General features: G+C 45.4%; 1 protein-coding gene across 6 annotated transcripts in view; it reads right to left on the bottom strand.

Annotated features, from left to right (window-relative positions):
* The window catches only part of Ptger3 (prostaglandin E receptor 3), a 144982-nt gene extending 124983 nt beyond the window's left edge, over nucleotides 1-19999 (bottom strand). For 3 of the 6 annotated variants that reach the window (XR_010063583.1, XM_006233535.5, XM_039101757.2), the window contains exon 1: nucleotides 18990-19988. Coding sequence is in view for 5 of the 6 variants with exons in the window: in XM_006233535.5 (XP_006233597.1) it covers nucleotides 18990-19817 (828 nt within the window). In the remaining variant the exon portion in view is untranslated. 6 annotated transcript variants of the gene reach the window in all.
* Nucleotides 20000-21331: the final 1332 nt, after the last annotated feature.

The following is a 21331-nucleotide window of genomic DNA, read 5'->3' as shown; positions in this document are numbered from 1 at the left end:
ATGGGCAAGAACCAACCCCTGACGCTATTAATGATGTGCTCTGTCACGCTTGCAGACAGGATCCTAGTGTAACTGTCCTTACCAAGCAGCCCATGGAAACAGATGCAGAGATCCATAGTCAAACATTAGACAGAGTTCAGGTCATCTTATGGAAGAGTTAGGGGAAGGATTGAGGAAGTTAGAGGAGATGATAGGGACTCCACAGGAAAACCGACAGAGTCAGCTAATCTAGCTGCTTTGGGGGCTCCCAGAGACTGAACCACCAAGCCAAAGAGCAAGCATGGGCTGGACCTAGCCACCTCCCCAACATATGTAGCAGATGTGCAGCTTGGTCTTCATACAGGTCTACCAGCTGGAGCTGAGCCTGTCCCTGAATCTGTTGCCTGCCTGTGGATCCCATTCCCCTAACTGAGTCTTTTTATCTGGCTTCAGTGGGAGAGGATACACCTAGGCCTGCAGTGACTTGAGGTGCCAGGGTACATGATGGGGGGCTCCTCCTTCTTAGAGGAAAAGGAAGTGGGGGTTGTATGAGAGGGGGACTGAGAGGAGTAGAGGGGCTACAATTTGGATGTAAAGTGAATAAATGAATGAATGAATGAATAATGGAAAAAAAGAGACCTGGATCATCGTGTACACTGATTAAATGATCATTTAAAAGTATTTTAAAATGCTCGATATTTATTTGAGCTATCCTTTGGCACTCTTCAAAAAAATAAATAAAATAAAATACTCTGTTTGGAAGCCTTTTACGTGTGCCATGGCAAGAATCCATACAACAGCATAATACCCTAAGGATAAAATTTCTTTACATTTATAAAGGAATGATAACCAAGGGTGGGCACAGTGTGTGCTCTTCATTTTGTATTAAAGAGCCTGGAGTTTTTCATCTAAGAACCATCTCACTTTTCCTCTTCCCTTCTTCCCTTTTTCCCCAAGTGTCGCTCAATCGGGGGTCAGATGGGCCACAAGCACCTCTTCTTATCACTCATAATTTTAAATAGAAATTTCTGGAATTTCAATCACAGCAACAGTAGTGACCTGAAGCTGGTAAGTTGGGGGGCTAGAGAATAAGAAAAAAGCATATATTTAAAATAAAACACCTTGAGTCATTAGAAGAATTTCTGTCTTCTACTTAGTTGTTAGCATTTTCCTTAAAATTACACCCCGAGGGAAAAAGCAGAAGACGTGATGTAAAAGACTTAGTATAGATACTTGCTGTCAAATCTTAGTACTTCGTGTCAGCATCCTTCTACTACCGTGAGAGCACTGTGTGCAAGCGTAGCACACATCACTCACACACAAGCCCATATATTGCAGTACAGAGTCTGAGAAGCGACACACCACCTCGGTCTGTTTTCTGTTTTTATAATAGGATTACACAGCTTGGGTCATCATGGTGGTTTGAATGTGAACGCATCCCATAGGCTCATATGTTTAAGTGTTTAGTTCCCAATTTGCGGGACTGTTCAGGGAGGACTAGGAGCCGTGGCATTGTTGGAGGAGTTGGGCCACTGGGGGTGAGCTTTGAAGTTTCAAAACCCCACCTCAGAAGGCCCAGTCTCCCTCTGCCTTCTGTTTGTGAATCAGAAGTGAGCTCTCAGTTACTGCTCTAGCACCATGCCCACTTGCTTGTTGCCATGCTCCTTACAATGGTGACCATGGACTAACACTCTGAAACTATGCAAGCTCCAAGCTTCCTTTTATAATCTGCCTTGGTCATGGTGTTTCCCCATAACAACAGAAGAGTAACTGAGACAGCTACTCATAAACAAAAGCTACCGGCCTGTAGTTTGGCCTAGGAAGTTCAAGAGCATTGCATTAAAATCTAGGGAAGATGGCAGAAAGGCAGATGAAGTCATTCCAGTCGGAGAGAAAACCACTTACCCTGGTCTTTGTCATTGGGAACCTGTTAATGACATGATACAGCTTTAATCCATCAGGAGGGTGGCCCCCTTAGACCTCATCCCCTCTAATCCCACATAAATGCTATTACAATGGCAACATGGATTTTACAGGGGTGTTCACACCACAGTATCCACCCTCACAATCCAACCGTCTTGCAAATCTTCCTGTCAGCTTGGCTTACAGTCATCAAGGACATCAGAACTTCCAGACACCATGTTAAATCATTCTTTTCCCTAACACCAAACACACCCTCATGGAATTTACCAGCCTTGGTCATATTAACTCCAGTCCTGTTGACTGTAAGCAGGGGTTGAGTTATTCCTCAAGGTCAGACCCACAGCTTAAGGGGTGGAAAGTGTCCCAGTAGCTGAGGTTTCTTTGGTGCTAAAGGGGGACTTAGTTTCTAGTGCTTCTCTCACTCTGTGAATTCGATTGACCTCTCACCCACATCAGAGCTGCTGACAAACATTTTTTAGTACCCTGCCCTTTGGGAGACATTAGAATGAAGTAAGTCCTTTAGGGATACCAGCCTCAAAGATGCCTATTCTGTAACCCGAGTCTCAGTGACAGACTGTGGGTAAGTCTCATGTGCTGGTTGCTGGCTTCTTATGCTCGTTATTTGTATGCACAGACATCTCTTCATTGTCTTCAGTTTACAAACTGCAGTGGGGAGGAAAGAGGCTATGACATACAATGAATGATGAGCCCTCGAGGGTCCCTTTCTAGCCATTGTCCTGTACCGTGCCTCGTTCCCACTGTCACCGTTTCCTTCTGTTCACTACATGGGTGACAGGTGGAAGCCAACTGGCGTTTGATATTTCCATAATGAACAGGAAACTTCAGGTAGTCATGGAATATCCTGTTTGTTCTTCAGGAAATCTGAAACATCTTTCAACATCGCTAAATCTTTAAACATCACTGAATTACAGCCAGCACTTAATAATTGTATACCAGGTTTGAGAAACTTGAGAAAGACTTAGACACGATATATTTTATAGTAGATGATCATTCTCAATGATTCTTTATCTATGTTTGCTGTCCTGCTGAATCTCGCTGTGTCCGTTGGTTCACTAGAATTAATACCATTAAGTTAAGCAATAGCAGTCACAGAAGGAGGCACAGGACGAAGAAGTGTATTCTCTCAAATTCTGGCTGCCGAAGAATCTGAGGCTCTCAGGAAAACAAAGATAATCCATCACCCAAGTTCGTTCTCTCTCTCTCTCTCTCTCTCTCTCTCTCTCTCTCTCTCTCTCTCTCTCTCTCTCCTTGAAGTATGAACTCTGAAATCCATTCTCACCACAGTACTTATCCACTAAGGGCAGAGCTTAAGCAGGCAATTAGAAAATCATCAAATACTATTATCTCCAGGAAAATGCTTTTGGTGGACTCACTCTAAGTTGTAATGTTAAAATTTTCAGGAATGGTTTAGCAGGATCAGGGAAAAGAGGAGGTGGACATAGGTGAGCTCATTCAAGCAGAATTTTGTGCTTGTCCAAAGAGACCCATTGAAGGAGTTCTCAGTTAAAAATAACGGAAGTACAAAGCCCCCAGCCTAATGCGGTCCCACAGAGTAGGAGTAGAATTCAAGCAGTAAATGTGAGCATATTATACATTCCAGCCTCCTGCTAGACTCCTTTTCAAGTAATAAAAAGGAACTCAGATTTGATGTAAAAGTTATTTAATTTTATTTCCTTTTATGCAATGTACCTTAATGCTAATTTCAGCATGCAATTGATTTAAAAAGTGTATTGAGACATTTTTACATTTTGCTTTTTGGTATCCTGGCCATGAAAATGTGTTTAGGTCAGGACTGGCACGCTGATAAACAACAAAATCCTCTAAGTGTTTGGCTGTGGTGGTTTATGCCTTGAATTCTAGCACTCGAGAGGAAGAGGCAGGTAGGTCTCTATGTGAGCTAGAGGCCAGTCTGGTCTGTCTATGTAGCAAGTTCCAGGATAGTCAGGGATACATAATGAGACCCTGTCTAAAAAAAGAAGAGGAAAAGAAGACAAGAAAGAACCCCTCTTCTTTTAAAAACTTTAAAGAATAGTTTAATTCATTCTTTGACAGTTCGTGTATGCACACCATGCAATTTATAGTCTTCATCTCCATTGCCCTCTGTAACCCCCTCCCCCACTTACTCTGAGCCCTTCTTACCAAGTCTCCATTCTGATTTCACGCCAGTTTTTTAATGACACACAGAGTTTAATTAGGATTGCTTAAATGAGCATGGGTGTGTCTCTCTGCTTTATACATCCAGACAAGGTCCTTCATTGAACCAGAAGCTTGCTGATTTCAGCCTGGCTGCTGTCCAGCAAGCCCCAGCCATCTTTATGTTTTCAACTCCACCCCTAGCACTGGAGTCACAGACATAGAGTCACACCCTACCCGGCCTTTTACAGGGTTCTGAGGCGCTGACTTCAGATCCCCAAGCTTGCACAGCAATGTTCTTGTACCACGAGACATTGCTCCAGCACAGACTCCTCAGGTTGGGGAGGGTAACTGAGAAGCCTATGCTAGCTACCATCTGCCCACAAGAAGGCCAGGGATTAATCAAATACTGAACTTCAAAACAGACAGGCAAGCCTTGGTCCCTGATGTCCAGGCTAAGCCCTTGGGTTCACCAGCTCAGGAGATACTCTGAATCTGGACTTGGAGCTGTGCTTTGTTGTGTTAAAGTAGCACTTATGCTGAGAGCAACATCCAGTGAATCTCCTCAGTGTCTTCCCAGCACCACACCATATGACCTTTTTACTGTTTCTCTGTTGTTCCTGAATCCCCAGAGCACCTTTCCAGACCCCCTTTTCCTTCTTCATTCTGTGGATTCCAGGAGTGGAACAGCTGTTTTCTATTGTTCTCGGCTGCTTCTAACTAAATCCCATTACAAAAGCAACATTGTTTCTCCCCTCTTATCCATTCTAAAGGTATTTTTGTCTTCCTAAGAGTTTTTATTACATGTAACACAATTGAAACAATGTTAACCACTGCAGAAAATAAACACTATAACCTGTCATTGTCAACCTATTCATGAATCTTGCTGTGGCATCTGAACAGTCATTCCTTACAGATAAGTGGAGTTACTGCTTTGGAATGAACGTTTTGGTTTGGTTCACTAAATACCATTTACAGGATGTAGGCCTTAAAGCATGATGATTAGTCAGGATAACAAAGATAAAAGCATTGCTATCGACCATGTTTCAGGACTGATACCAATATTAAAAACCACCCAGTACATATAAAATTTTGAATGAAGATTTATTGATACTTTGATTCCAAAACTTGTCTCCTTTCAGTTCATTATAATCCCCCGCCCTTTTCATTTACTCCACAATCATTTATGTAGGGTCTGTTGTGGCCACACAGATATATCATCAATTATGCATGATCTCCACTTTAAAGCAATTTATACTTTACGGTGAGCCAAACAAACACAGGGATATTGACAAGAGGGAGACCATGCAGCTTGCCTGTTAATTGCAGAGGCAATAGGGCCACACAGGTTTGATCTGAAGGCGTTTTCCCTTTCCTTATCTTTGTGACCTGGAAAAGTGACTTAACATCTCAAAAGATGTTTCTTAATCTGTGCACGGTATGGTTGGCAGGACAAAGTGAGACTGACTGCGTTCTACATGCACAGGTCCGGTCCTCTAAAGCAAGTACTGGCCAGTGGAGGGCGCTCTCTTCACACCACCATCTAAGCAGTAGAGGGGAAAGGTCATGTCAATCATTCCCAGGTTTAGAAAAGTGCCACGCCCACTGAAAGAATTAAAAAAAACAAAACAAAAAAAACAAAAAACAGCTGATAGTTTGGAGAATTTGGGAAGAGGAATAGCATTCGTCTCTGTGTGAAGTTGTGTGAGCTATTTTTGGAACTCCGAGTTTTTCATGAATGAAGTAAGTGAGTGTGCAAGAAGGACATGGGACATGGCGCTGTCTATGAGCTGGCCAAAGCCGAGGCTCTGCGATTAAAGAATCCAAAAGCTTCTTACTGTAGCTAAGAGGGTGGAGAAAGACCATGCTCTGACCATGAGCTGCAGCCACTAAGATCACACGGGGCGCCACTGAGATCACATGGGGCTCCTCTGAGCCAGTTTCTCTTCTCCACAAGAGAAGAAAACGCTGAAATGCCAGCTAGGTTGTATCATACAGGAAGATGACCAGAGTCAAGCAGCCTTTCTAATTCTGACCACAGTCAGACACCTTCCCACTAACCATAGGGTCCCCAGTAACCAGCCTTATCAATATTTTAATGAGAAGACTATTTGAGACTACCAGCTGAAACCCACTGGCCTAGTAAGACTTTGTCACTGTGTGACTGTCACAAGCAGAAAGCACACAGAGACTGAGTGAAGCTCATGTCATGCCCATAGAGATGTCTCTCTACTTTGCAAGGAACCTTGGGGAAATGGAACCTTTTAACAAACTACTATTTGATGAAATGTTCACATCCCTCTACAGGGATCTTCAAAATATGTTCCTGAGAATCCTGTAATTCCTAAGAAGACCAATGAACAAAGTGTTAGACATCTCAGAAGTCTGTAAACATGGTGGTTTGCTGACCTGCACAGATTTTTGTGGTTTTATTTCACATTACTACTCTTGACTAAATGATTTGAAAGTGTTAAGCAAGCTAATAAAAAATAAAGGACAGATGAGGCAGAGTGTATGAAAGCCTCTGTTCTGCCAATTACTAGGAGTTTGTTCCAGAAAGGTCTGTAACCTGAAACTTCATGAATGTGGCTAAAAAATCATGGGAACGGAAACTCTGGACTTGTCTTTGTAAAGGTTAAACCAGATACCATGAAGGGCAATTCTCTCAAGCCTGACAGGGAGGCACTCAGCACACAGGAGTCCTTTTTGCCCGCCTGCCTCTCTTCACTGTCCTCTGCTACTTCATTTCCCCAGCTTACACACAGCTCACAGACAGCCACACTACAAGCTAATGTTTCTGAGCACGGATTCAGCAATAGAAAGAATGCTGTTATTTTCATAAACAGCCTTTAGGAGAGTTCCTTTCTCCCCCACAAACAGGCAGGGTACCTGGTGCTTCAGCTGGCCCCTTGACACAATCTGCCCCAAATCTTCAAGAATGTTTGATCACCGGCAGTGTGCAGAAAATGCTTTCTGATGAGGGAGTCTACATGGACAACAGCAGACACACTTCCAGCTCCTCTCTGGTTCCTGACCTCGCGTTGTCCCAAGATTCTGCTGTTGCATTACTAGAGCCAAGTCTAGGGAGCCGACTCTGAAGTCAGAAGATGTTCCTGTTTCCTGACATTGACCAATAGCATAATTTAATTAGAAGTGGATGCCAGAGAGAAGGGCTTCAGAATTTCCCTCATGACTTTTGTAGAACAAAAGCTAATTTAAGAATTTATGTCTGGATCCTAGCTAAGCTTGGAGAAGGCAACTATTGCTAAGTAATTTAAAAAAAAAATCTACCATCCAGAACATTGGTCTTAGCACAGCCACCAACTTTTCAAGGGGACACAAAGTACAAGTTTTCCTCTGTGGGGGAAAAAAAATCAAGAACTTCTCTCCTTTAGTGACATCCTCCCTGTGGCACTGAAAGATCAGTTTTGAGCATTTGGAGTCTCCCTGAAGCCTCTGGATAAACTCTCCACTTCCAGCAAATTCTCAAGTGGGGCTCCTTCATCACGGCTTTGGAGAACTCACATTAAGTCTTTGAAGATGGTTCAGGGTAGTGAGATTTTTTTTTTGTCATCTCTAGTTATTCCTTGTAAAAGAGCAAAATAGAAGAGAAAGAATGAGAGAGAGGAAGGGAGGGAGGAAGAGAGAGAGAGGTAGAGAGAGAGAGAGAGAGAGAGAGAGAGAGAGAGAGAGAGAGAGAGAAATGATGCTTCAAGATGAAGTCTGTCTCCAGCCACTTCAGCAATGGACAGCCCTGCTCTTACTGGTTTGTCATCTTTGCTTAAGGTGGTTTTGAATACTGCAGTCAGACAATCCCTATATGAGATGTATGGGACATGAACCTGTGGGTCACTCCCCACTTGGAAGAAGTGGATGATCCCGAGAGCTGGTTTAATCACAAATGCAATCAAGAGCCTCCGAGGAGGCCTCAATTACAGATGCACTCAGTTGGCATCTTATGTGGAGGAACAAGGGTCTTAGGACTGGGTATTGCTTTGTAAGTAAACTTTGCTAGGCTGTGTGTCTCTGTGTGCCCTTGAGTCAGGTCTCAGAAGGAGAACATCTCCCCCGCCCCCAGCACAACAAAAATAAAAACAAAGCAAAGCAAAATAAGACTTGATACCCATGAGCTACAACTAGGGCAGCCGCCTCCCTCTCAGGGAGTTAGGAAAGTCATTTGCGGATAGGCCTGGTCAGTCAGCTTTCTGGGACAGTGGGGCTGAAGAGAGTGGTAAGTAACTGCTCACAAACACTTGTGTGTACACTCTGCCTATCCTATGCTTTTTTGGAGGTGGGGGTGGGAGGTCCCACTCCAGCCATGTTGGCTCTTTCTACCTCTTGAACACAGGAAGAAAGATCGTATTCCCTCAGCCCAGAGCTCCAACCCTGAGAAGGCCTAATATCTGTGTGTGTTACTATCATTGCTGCTGTAACAAACGACAGCCAACAAAGGCAACTGAAGACAGGACAGGTTCAGTTTGACTCAGGGTTTAAGGTCATGTTCACGATAGGGGCATACATGGCATCAGGAAGTGTGCTTGAGCCCGAGTCACTTCCTCCTATCAGTTCAGGATTCCAGCCCATGGGATAGAGCCACCAACCTGAGATACAGCCTTTGGGTATAGTTTTCTAGAGGAGCCTAAATCCAGTCAAGTTGACCATGAAGGTCAACTACACTTTGGTCTTTCTGGTCTTCCTGGTCCCACAGGCATATTTTAGAGGCATTTTTCCTATAAGCTCAATCTATGAAGTCTCACCCCCTCCACTCCACACTGCTAGACTTGGGGCTTTATTCACGGTATCATGATAGATGTGTTTTTAACAGTTCCGGGCTTCATTTTATGAAAAGTGACTGTGGAAAAAATATTATCAGTTTTGTTACAACCTGAAGTTTCTCTAGAGATGCACTGTGCAGGTTACAATTCTATAGACATGCGGTACATGGGATTTGTCTACAGGGCTGTAACACAGTAACTCACACACAACCAGTGTCAGTGTTGGTAAACTGGAAACCTTAGCACTCCTCCTCTAGCCATGAGCTCAGGAAAGCCCTAAGAAGCAGGGTCAGGGAGGGGCTCCTCAAGAGTCATGCAACTATCAGGTGCTAAAGCTTTGTGTGTGCCAACCTTGAGAGGAAAATAAAGCCATGTTCTTTGAAAATGGAGATAGTGTACTCTCCCAAAGACACGTCCACCAGGACAGAAAAGCCTTGGCTTTGTCTAGGTCACCTCTCCATCTCAGAGGGAAACTCCACTCCGAAGCACTCTTGCTTTTTTCCTGTTACAACCAAAATCAGTTGTCTTCCTGGCAGGAGTTTTGGAGAGTGGCCAAGAGGTGTGTATTAAAGGTAGCTGGAATGTGCATTCCCTTGAATATTCCTCAAACGGACAGATTATCAAGTCTAGTAGCAGAAGGGCCTAGCTTCTGGAACTGCTGGTCTTTCTACCCCACATTGTCAGGTCTTTCCTCCTTACTGTCAAATGCTCCAGTTGCTTAATGTAACAGCACACAGTACAGTCTTTACCTGAAGCCAGGCCCAGATCCCCTTGACATGGGGAAACCCTTTACCCGTGGTTTTGAACTGGGCTTCTTTAACTACCTTCAGTGTCTTCTTCAATGTGGGATCTAGCTGACTTGGATTCTTTCAATGGAAATATCTTCTAGCCCCACCCAACCCACCCTGCCATCTCTATACTCCAGGGGAGACCTGAGGATCCTTGTCTAGGGTCATAGTACAATGGGGAGAGGATGGACTCTCCCAGACGCCACTTCCGAGACAGTGATGTAAGCATTTTAACCCACTCCCCAACCCCTGTCACCATCCAGTCAACACTTATGATTAAATGGCAACCAAATTGTCTTTAGCTTACTTGAACCAAGTGTGAAGGATCTTACTGTAAACTCTAACTATGCCCATCATCCTCTTCTTTCTTTGAGACTGGGAAACATTGGTTTACCCTAACAAGGAAGAGTCATGGCAAACCAGAGTTGCTTTTGGCCTTTGGTGGCCATTGAGAAGTACATTTGCGATGCTTTCTAAGAATTCTCACAATGTGTACACTTCCTGATTCTTAGATGCAATTACTGCAAAGTCTTTTTTTTTTTTTTTTTTTGGTTCTTTTTTTTTCGGATCTGGGGACCGAACCCAGGGCCTTGCGCTTCCTAGGCAAGGGCTCTACCACTGAGCTAAATCCCCAACCCCATACTGCAAAGTCTTAAACTTAATATTTCGATCTGTCCTTTTTTTTTTTAAATCATCAACTTGTTTGATGTTGGTTTTCCTGGGCTTGGCACATTGAAAATATTAAGACTCCTCCTCCTCCTTCTTCCTTTTGGAAAGTTGTTTTCTCTGAATTAAAGTATTCAAGTTCTTCTATGTCTGTCCCATGTGTTGGAATGCCAGGTAGGGATTCACTAACCCTGCAGCAGCAATTTCATATCCACAGTCAGGTACTAGAACGCATGTTGATTGACTGACCATTTATCTAAATGCTGCAGAGACCGAGCTGTCAATCTTTGAAATGAGATCTCTTAACAATATAAAAAGAAAAGGTTAGTTTTGTTCTATAAAAGCAAGGAATAGTGTTCAAATTCAAGGGCAGAGGCAGATTCTGATTCAACTGTTTGAGGGCAAAGGAGATTTTTCTGGTAGAAAGAACAACCCAGGATGGCCTGGGCCACTCAAAGCCTGCCCTTAGCCTCTCAGCTTGACTCTAGCCCCGCCCCCTTGACTCTAGTCCCGCCCCTTCTTTCAGTGTGATCTACAGTTGATCCACCGCTTGGAAAAATGGTAAGGCATTAGGAAACTCCTATGTGCAAGCCATCTGACACAGTGCTCAGTTCTGAGAATGTTCATTATGTTCTTGAAAAGTAGCAAACACTCTCTAAGGAAAGGTATTCAAACAAAGCTTGCTTTTCACCAAGAATATTCCAGAGAGAGGGAGATCAAAGAAATGTTTTGCTTTCCTACACAATCTTCCGGAGTTCTGGGGTTTTATGTGAATTCCTTGGTTTACAAGGAGGCAACACAACTTACCCAGGAAGCCATGGGAATTCTTATTCCTAAGTCCACAGCCACTTGCCAAGGCTCCTCCCACTTCCGTCCAACTTGACTGCAGCATGCCTTGACACTCTGTCATTTGGTTTCCTGCTGCCACCCTCCCAGTCACCAATGCTGTGCCAAGCAACATTTTTCTCATATTTTTCAGAAACCCTTGAGGGAAAAGAGATTCCTCCAACTCTTTACATTTTCTTTATCATTTGACCCTAGGGCTCTGTCAGTCTTCAGATCACATAACTGAAAGTCCTGCAAGGCTGGTTATGTTGGGTTACTGGAGTAGGTGTAGCTGTCTACTAAAAGCTCCATGAAGGAAAATGCTGCTCCTACCTGTTATGGCCGGGTACAGTCTGCACAGGATTCACACTCAAACACCATAATGTCTTCACAAGGAATACAATGTGATAATGCCACCCAACTGTGCAGCTGCCTAACCCTCGCATGTGTGAGCTGCGAGGTTCACACTCTGGCTGGGTGTCCTCAGAGCCATCAGTGTGGAAACATGTCCAGTAAATACTTACAGTGCAACTGGGTAAAAGAACACGCAGTTGTATCTATTCCATGTGGGCTCCTTTCCCTCAGACATGTGCCAGATGTCTTCACCATGAAACCCACACTGATCTGCAGCAGGGACACACTTATCTGTTCAGTGCCACAGGAAGTCAGAACCAACAAGTCTCACTGATGGTGATGAAGGAGGAGCAGCCAGATAAGGGGACTTCCGAGAAGTAACAGAGGAAACAGATGAGTGCTTTTGTGGGTCCCCCTTTATTGCACCCTGGCCTAGGGGGTGTAGCAAGGCAGTGCGCATGTGTGTGTGTGTGTGTGTGTGTGTGTGTGTGTGTGTGTGAGAGAGAGAGAGAGAGAGAGAGAGAGAGAGAGAGAGAGAGAGAGATTCTTGCTCTGCCAGGAGGCTGGCCCAGGTAAAGCAGCAACAAGAGCTAACGGGGAATTCTATATACCAAGATAGTCGATATTTTGAGAATTCCCATCAAGGTATCATCTTGCCTAACAAATCTTCTCATTCTCAACTTGAAAAAGGTATTGCCCACCCCAACTTTCTGTTTCTTTTTTTTTCTCTTTTCTTTTTTCTCTTATTTCTTTTCTTTTGATGGCGTTTTTGCTATCATTTTTTTTTGACAAGGTCTAATTTTTTCCCCTCCCTTAGCTCAGGCTGGTTTGGGACTCGCAGTAACCCCCTCGCGTGCTCCCAAGTGCTTGGATCTCAGGTATGAACCAAGATATCTGCTTCAAGTTTTCATGACTTACCCAGTAACAACAATATATGCATAACTGTGAAATTTGTTCAGTGTTTAGGAAGGCACATAAAAGATGGCAACCATATGAAATCTACATTTAAGAAACATTACAGAAACAACAGAGGGTGGTTATTTACTTATTTATCTGTTTTTCTGTTTTTCAAGACAAGGTTTTTCTGTGTAGCCCTGGCTTTCCTAGAACTTGCTCTGTAGATCAGTCTGGCTTCAAACTCAGAGACCTGCCTGTCTCTGCCTTTCCAAGTGCTGAAATTACTGACATGCATGCATTACCACTATACTACATGAGAGGGTGTATTTTTAAAACTGTACTTTTCTCCCATCAATAATTGTGGAATATAATGGGTTTCCAACTCTGACATGACCCGTGTTTTATGACGTGGCTTTTACCTAAGTAAATAACCACTTTTCTTTCTTCTTGCAGAACTGGGTGGTAAGTGGTCAAGTTTCCGTCTGCCCCCATCTTTTTAATTCTTAGATTTTTAGTCATTCAGTTAAGTGCCAAAGTGCGTGTTGCTGAAACAGTGTGTGGGCTTTGTTAAGCGCTGAGACCCATCCCTGAGAGTACTGGCTATTGGCCAGGGACTATCTGGGCACACCACAGAGTGTATTATGTCCACTCCACAGTTAATACCATATGCTGTAAGTGCCTGGTCAGCACAAGAAACAGTTAAATTCAAGCTCCCTGCACATGGTTTGGTTTAAGAATTATATGAATTCAGGTCTGGGTTTTGAGTCAGTGGAAGAGACTCAGTTTGGCCCTTCTGTCTGTGGCTACTTGTACGCTAACTCTACAGGTTCAATCCACACACTTGGGCCTCCACTGCCCCCACATCATAGTCATAGTCAAGGCTTCTTCACACACAGAGAGCTGACTTCACTGAGAAGTGTGCGCTGTCTTTGTGTACCTGGATGTTGCTGTAGGCCGGGTTCTTCTGCAGGTAAATGCTGTCATCCAGTGAGGCATCGTGGCAATGTTCCTTTATGAAGGAAAGCAACCAGCTTGCCAGGCTGGTTCAAGCCCAGCTTGAAGCCCAGCAACCAGCTTCAAGCCTGCAGTTTTCACAGGCTTGTACCTCGACTTGTATTACAGTCCTGTGAAATGGGCTGACATTTTGAATCCCAGGACAACAGAGTTGGGTTACAGTTCTCAAGCTGTCCCTGTGTCCCTCACTGAAGAAGTCATATGCTGTCCATCAGCCACATCTTGAAAGAATGAATGATTGTGTTTACCTGTGTTATTGTGCTACACTTAGGAGGAAAACTCTGGGAAAATCCCCTTCCCACCTTTATCTATAAAAGTTCGAATCTCTGAGAGAAAGTGGGAGTTTAAGAGCCCTTCTGGAGACCCTTAAGAGTCATGGCTGGGGAGAAGAAAGTTCAAGCTGCCCACTTACTTCCACGATGAGGAACTGTGGGAGGTGGAAGGGGCAGCTATGGGCCTCAAAGTCAGAACAGAGACATAAAGTGGAACCTGAGTGGTTATAAAACACTGAGCCTGCTGGGAATGTGGATGGCTTCTTTCTGTCCTGGAGGGCAACTGGGGCTGCAAGAGAAGCTAAGCTCTAGATGGTTCTACAACAGGCTGCAGCATACTGAGGCAGCCACAAGCTGTTGTGAATGTTTGTCGTGCATGTTTCTGAGTGTCTGTCCTGTATGGTTAACCTTTGCAGCTTTTCAATGAGAAAGGACAGTGGCTCACAGTTCTGCTATTCTGCAGACCGTCTGATTCTCCTCAATGGCTCAAGAAGCAGCGAATTATTTGAATTCTCACAAACCCTGAATTCAAAAATCTACATCTTTTAGTTATGATTTAATCTCATTAATCTTTAGGTCGTATTGGCCTCTGGCTGTTTCATTCAAATAATCCACCCCTACTTATGTACTCATCCCTATCAGCACCCAGCATAGACCAATCTCTCTTGTCCAAATTTCAAAAGTGGATGCACTGAACAGCGATTCTCCCAAATGAATGCACCCTAAGAGCACTATCCCTGTAGGAGAGCCATCTCTGTGCATTGCACATCAGAGTGCACATGGCTTCCTATGCTGGGATTAAGGCTAGAATTCCCTGCCTCTAGGCAACTCCAGAAACAAGCAAACCACAACCAAAACTGAAAGTAAAGTCAGTCGGGGGTAGTTATCCTGGGCTGCAACTCTGTCTCTAATAGGATGCAAGCTCAGGCTTGAAATTTGGTGTTGTGGGTGCTGCTAAAAGACTTAGAGGACTGAGCTAATTGAGGGGCAGCTGTGAAGCCCTGCAAAGGCACATAGGATTCCATAGAGGCAGCACAACCATCCCTTCCCTGACCAGTCTTCCCACTCACTGTATCCTAACAACAAAGGCACCTAGAAATTAAGTGGCAGGCAGTCTCACCATTTTCCAGCCTGTATCCATCCACACACTAGAGCCTGATATCATTCTTTCTCAATCTTCATACAGAAGGTTCTGCTTCCTGCCACCCAAGGGGGAGTTCTTCATCCTGTCATTAGGGAACTAACTAGTAAAGTTGGGTCTGAGGAGATCGCATGTGCATCCCTCTGATTCACCGTGTATACATACTGTCCTCACTGGCTGGGCTTCTACAGATGCTGAAGTCAGCCATGAGGTTAAGCAGTGCCATGGAATCTCCTTCACGGGGGCTTTCCTCTGAGAGTTAAAGGCATGACTTCTGGCCTATCTTGCATCGTGGTTTTTCAGTTGTTTCACTCATAAGTGTGGAAGTCCCACTGCTCTGAAGACATTTTTTCATATGTATGTGTGTTTTGCTTGCGTGTATGTCTGTGTAGGATGTGAATGCCTGGGGCTCATAGATGTCAGAAGAGAATGTTGCATCCCCTCGTACTCGAGTTACAGTTCAGAGCTGTCATGTAGGTACCAGAAACCAAATCCAGGTCCTCTGCGAGAGCAGCCAGTGCCATCTCTCCAGCTCCTCTTAGACCGCTTTTGTCTGAGTCTATTTAGAGCTCAAATTATAGCACATGGCCCTCAGTTCTATCACTAGTGATCAGAATAAGAAAGAAAGAAAGAAAGAAAGAAAGAAAGAAAGAAAGAAAGAAAGAAAGAAAGAAAGAAAGGAAGGAAGAAAGAGAGAGAAAGAAAGAACGGATGAATGGAGGTAGGAAGGAGAGAACCAAACAGTATATTATATTGAAACAAACTACAAATGTAATGAATTCTGAATACTCTCACCTCCTAAAACTAGTTACAGACAAATCTTCCTAGGGCGCATATTTGTATCGTAATTTCTCCTTGAGCTCCTTCCCAAACACGGCAGGAGTTACAGGCAGAGATAATTAGGGGTTGGACAATACATAAACATATTGCACAATTATATTGTCCCCTAAAGTAATCTATCAAGCCTATCGACACTGTGTGTCTTATTAAAGCAACCACTACTTAAAAATACATCTCCACTGAAGTATGCCTTGTGAAGATGTGTGGACAATGAGCAGGGATGTGGCTAACTCCGAATTGAGCACAACCTTCCCGGGCTGCTGTGCCCAGTCCCAAGGCTGAAGATGAACAGCTGCTTGTTCATCAGACCCCGCCTTTCATTGTATCCAGAGCTTTGAGTTTATTGCTCCCAAGTGGCTACAGTATATCAGTTACATCCACTCTTTGGGTCACCAGGCTACACAAACACAAAAGGTCTCCCTGCCCGTGTCTGAGCAGCATCCTAAGGGCTCCCGTGTCTCCTGTCTCAGAAACTGAAGATTATGTCAAGTAACTGGACTATTTGCTAGGCGTGGCCCATGAAAAGTAAAAATCAATCGTAGTCAGTGGGTTGCTGACTCAACTGTCTGATGCCAATGATATGGTCATTTGATACCTAACATGGACCAAACAATGCCCAGCTACCTAGCAGGACACTTCTTACAGATTTCATCACCTTGACAGCTTCACATCTTGTAATCTGCAAAGCTTCTGGGAGAAAAAGGTGCCTTGGTGCTCTGCCTGGGAACGAGTGTGGTGGAAAGGGACAGAAGCTGTGCTTTTTTCTGTGAGGTGGAACAGGTGTCCTTTCTCTTCTTACAAGTGTAAGAGAACAACCATTTTTTTTTGTTACAGTAACAATTATTATCAGAGGGACTTCAAAACAAATTTACAGCCAAGCAGAATATGAATACTAAATTAGTATCCTATGTTAACTCCTCCAAAGACAGTAGGAAGTCCACATTTTTACTTTTTCTTGCAGTTAGAAAATGTGCAAATGCCATTTCTCATGTTGGCATTTACCAGTAAAAACGCAGGTCGTGGGGTTCTTGTAGCCTCCTTACCTACTAAGGTAAGGACTCTGTTCGTGTCTTTGTAATGGAAATGTCAAGTTTGCACCACAGCTCTTTCTGACAATGTGCTGCTATGTATTTTAGTGGTACATCAAAGAAATTGCAACCAGTTCTTAAAATGTGCCTATTCCTAGACTGGGAAGAAGGCTCTGTCGGTAAAGCATTTGTCACAATATGAGGACTGGAGTTTGGATCACTGGCACCTAGATAAAGTGTTGGGTAAGTGTGGTGGCCACGGTAACCCTGAAATCAGAGTAGAAGGGAAACAGAAAAGGAGATCCCTGGAGCAAGCCAGCCAGCTTAACTGACACATTAAGAGAGCCCTGAGGTTCAGTGAGAGAATTTGTCCCGTACATAAGATGAAGCATGATCAAAGAAGACACTTAACCTCGGCCTCTAGGCACAACATGCAAAAGCACACAACAGTGCCTGTGCACACCTCCACACACACACACACACACACACACACACACACACACACATGGATGTACAGCACACATACATGTACACATGAAGAAACAAAAACACCTATTTTGAAACTGAATTTCTCCTCCGATACGATCTCATATTGAATTCATTTTCATTGTTTTATAAAAAATGAATGTATAAAGTGTTAGCTAAAATACAACACATTGGGATCACCCAACTATACAGCCACCCCATTCTGTGTTTCATGGGCATCTTTATGCTCTGGCCCTAAGGGCAGGACTCCTGACAGTTGTGCTATGCCGGGACACTGCCTCTAAAGCCATGCTGGTTCAGTGAAGTGTTTATTCTGGGAGCTTCATTTCCCTCTGCTTGGCTACCTACACCCCATTCTTCAACCACAGCAGTAAATGTCTAAAATTGGTGCTGGTTCTGGTAAACATGGTGATGACATCAGCCCGTGCTCCAGCTACTAGAGAACAGTGACCACTCAGTCACTTGTGGGCAGTTAGGTCCCAGCAGTGCTGTCCTATCTGTATCACCCCAGGCCAGTCACCACGGGGGATCTCTAAGGTTTGTCATAATCAGGGAGAGTGGGTAAAAAGAAGAACCACACAACCATTTCAAGGCAGATTTAACCTCATGTGGCACATAAATATGATGTCCCTGACCTCACTGAACTGTACATGTAAATGGTTGAAATGACAAATTTGTTAAATGATGTGTGTGAGAGAAAGAGAATCGAGAGGGGGATAGGAGAGGGAGAGGGAGAGGGTGAAGGAGCTAAGAGGAGGGGGAGGGGAACAGAGAGGAGGAGGGGATCAGAGAAGGGGAGGGAAAAGAGAACAGAGAGGGAAAGAGAGAGGGGGAGGGAGAGGGAGAGGGAGAGGGAGAGGGAGAGGGAGAGGGAGAGGGAGAGGGAGAGGGAGAGGGAGAGGGAGAGGGAGAGGGAGAGGGAGAGGATCGAGTCTACTATGTAATGGTTGATAACTGTGCTGCACTATGGGGATGCTGCTCTGCACATTAAGCCAGGCTCTATGAGTCCTAAGTAAGCATCCATTCTTCAAGAATTAGCAAACCACACTTATCCACAGAAGTTTCTAGCTACAAGTGCTACAGAAGAAAACCTCAAAAGCACCATGTGAGAGTTGGGGATAGGGAGCATGCGGAAGCACAGCTTCCTCTGGGTAGTTCTGTGATGGATAGCATGGGGGGAACCAAGGACCAAGAAACCCTTACCTCCTGTCCCTGGAATTGCAAAGATCTGACATTCCCTCCATAAGGATGGGGGTGGGGCACAAGACCCCAGTGACCACTCACCAAAAGGTGATGGTGTTATTGTGTGTGTGTGTGGGGGGGTTTGTTATTGGAGAGTCCTCCACTTCGGTGTACACACTACCTACCGGCTTCCTAGGGGCTGCAGCAACTCTGCCTTCCGCCCCTCCCTGCAGACAGTAGCTACCTGAGAACCTTTAGCGCTGGCACAGAGCGACAGCGTGCCAAGAAATCGCTGGAGAGGATGGGGTAACCGTGTGGCTGAAGGTGTAGGAGCGCAGACTTGCCTGGCTCTCAGGTACCGAACTGTCTCAGCGGGATTAAAACTAAAACACAAGTTGGGCTTGAGTTGTCATCACATCTCCATTCAAAACACAAAGGGCAAAGTCAGTCTGCACTGGCTTGAGCAACGTCTGCTCACCTCTGTGCGCAGGCTGTTCGAATCTTCACAAGCGCCTGGCAAGCCAGGGCGGACTCAACTGGCTCTTGGAAGCTTCACAAGCGGCTGAGGCACTTGACTGGAGGCTGCAACCCTGGGCTGCAAGAGCAGCAGAAAGTCTCCCTCCATTTACCGCTCGCTACAAGTTCCCACTGTACCAACTACTTACCAATAGCGGCGACCAGCAGACGGACAGTACACACATGATCCCCATAAGCTGGATGGCCGTCTCCGTGGTGATCCGGCCCCACTGGGCGCTGGACTGCGAGGCGGCGGCTTTGGCCCGGCAGCGGGACACCAGGGCTTTGATGGTCGCCAGGTTGCAGGCAAAGGTCACCACCAGAGCCAGCAAGCCTAGACAGGCGAAGGCGGAGGCAAAGGCCACGCTGCCCGGCTCCCGCGCAGAGTCAGTCTCGTTGCCCGCCGGCCCGGTGCTGATGAAGCACCACGTGCCGGGCCACTGCACGCTGTAGCGGCCCACGCCCAGCACAGGCAGCAGCGCGAAGGCGAGCACAGACAGCCACACACCCAGCAGTACCGCGCGCGTGGCGCGAGTCTTCATGTGGCTGGCATACCAGTGCGGCGCACGGATAGCCAGGGCGCGCTCCACGGCCATGGCGCTGGCCACCAAGAGCGAGGACAGTCCGAACACTGTCATGGTCAGCCCGAAGAAGGTGCACAGGCGCCCCGATGGGTCGAGTTGCTCCCAGCGTCGCTGCGACAGGTACACGAGGATGACCACCGGACTGGTCAGGAGCTGCCCCACCAAGTCGGTGAGCGCCAGCCAGCCAATGCACAGCAGGAAAGACTTTTTGCGTTTGCTCTCCCGGCGTCTATAGCTGCGCGACACAAGCAACATGGCCAGCGCGTTGCCCACGAAGCCAGTGACCATCATGGTGATGGGGAAGGCCACGGACACAGAGCCGCAGCCGTCGGCAGCACTTGACTGGTTGCTGTGCGCTTCAACCGAGTGCTCCGGCGCCCACACGCCGGCCATAGTGGCGGGGCCGCGGTAGGGCGCACAGGGCCGGAGCCTCTGGGCTCAGCTGCGGGGTTGCAGCGGAGCGCGCTGGAGGACGGCGGGGCCCGGGGCTCTGCTCTCCATCGCCCGCCGCCGCCCGCGCTAGGCTGCGGGGACTGGACAGGCGTCGCCCGACGCCGCGCGAGGCTCCTCCCGCGCCTTGGAGCTCGAGGGGCGGTGCCGCGAGTGGGCAGGCAAAGGGCGGTGTCAGCCGGGATTACCTGGCGCCGCGCCCCCTAGGCTGCCTCTTCAACTCTGGGACTCTGTAAAGTGCTCAACAGCCTTTGGGTTACATGATACTGTAACATGTTACATGATACATGATAGGCGAAATCTGACATATTAGTATCTGCGTGAATCGCAATGCTGATTTCTTCTCATGTTTGGCTATCATTGAAGTTGATATATATATATATATATATATATATATATATATATATATATAATTTAGGAAATATATTTTTTACTTTATATATTTTTCTATATAGTATATAATTTAGATAGATAGATACCCACAGCTGGGAAAGAATAGAGATAAGCTTGTGTCTTGTCTTCCTCAAACTATTGCCTTATTTACTTTGGACTAATTCCAAACTCATATTGGTAAAGTATTTTTCTAGGATAATGTCAGTTTAAAAGTGCAAAACCAAAACCAAGTAAGCACACAGGTGAGAGCACATATCAAATTCACATTTTCACTGAGGCATTCCAGTGTAATGATATATTTAAATTTTAAGAGCATTTTGGAATTCATACATCAAAGAAAAATTCTTAGTTATATCAAAGAATTGTATATTTATTAACTGACTTATTTACATTATTGTCTCCCTCTCTATGTTCTACCCCAGTGTGTGTGTGTGTGTGTGTGTGTGTGTGTGTGTGTGTGTGTGTGTGTTATGTGAGTGTGAGTCTGAGCATATTTACATTGAGGTCAGACTTCAGCATCGGGTATCTTCCACTGTGACTCCCACCAGCCTGGTAAGGCCTCGCACACCCCAGCCCAGCAGCCAGCTTTATTTTACTCAGGTGTTGGGAATCCCAAATCAGGTCTTCCTTTGAGTGGCTAGCATTTCCCAGCGCCCTAACGCTTACTGAGAATGCCCACCATGAGAACTTGTGTTGACAAAGATGGTTAATCTCTTAACAAAGTTTCAGAAACCCTTCCCTTCTTGAGGCATTTTCCAGTCAGAGTTATCTACGTTTTAGCTGTTAAGCTTGCAAATAAGTAACTTGTAGGTTCTTCTGGTTGATTTCCTGTTGGTTCCTTTGCTATCTGCCTTAGTTCATCTGAAACAACACTCCCCTCTAGTGGCTAAAAGGCTAACATGCACTATTCTATATTAAAGAGTTTTTTGGTTTGGTTTTGTTTTGTTTTGTTTTGTTTCCTCCAAAAGGATGTCCCTACCCCCAACCCCTACCCCACCAGACCTCCCCACTCCCGGGGGGCCTCAAATCTTTTTCGAGGCATAAGTGCATCTTCTCTCACTGAA

Source organism: Rattus norvegicus, chromosome 2 (genome assembly GCF_036323735.1).
Source record: "Rattus norvegicus strain BN/NHsdMcwi chromosome 2, GRCr8, whole genome shotgun sequence".
Classification (NCBI taxonomy): domain Eukaryota; kingdom Metazoa; phylum Chordata; class Mammalia; order Rodentia; family Muridae; genus Rattus; species Rattus norvegicus.
Note: the sequence above shows the minus strand (reverse complement) of the source record. Positions and strands in the feature narration are given on the sequence as shown.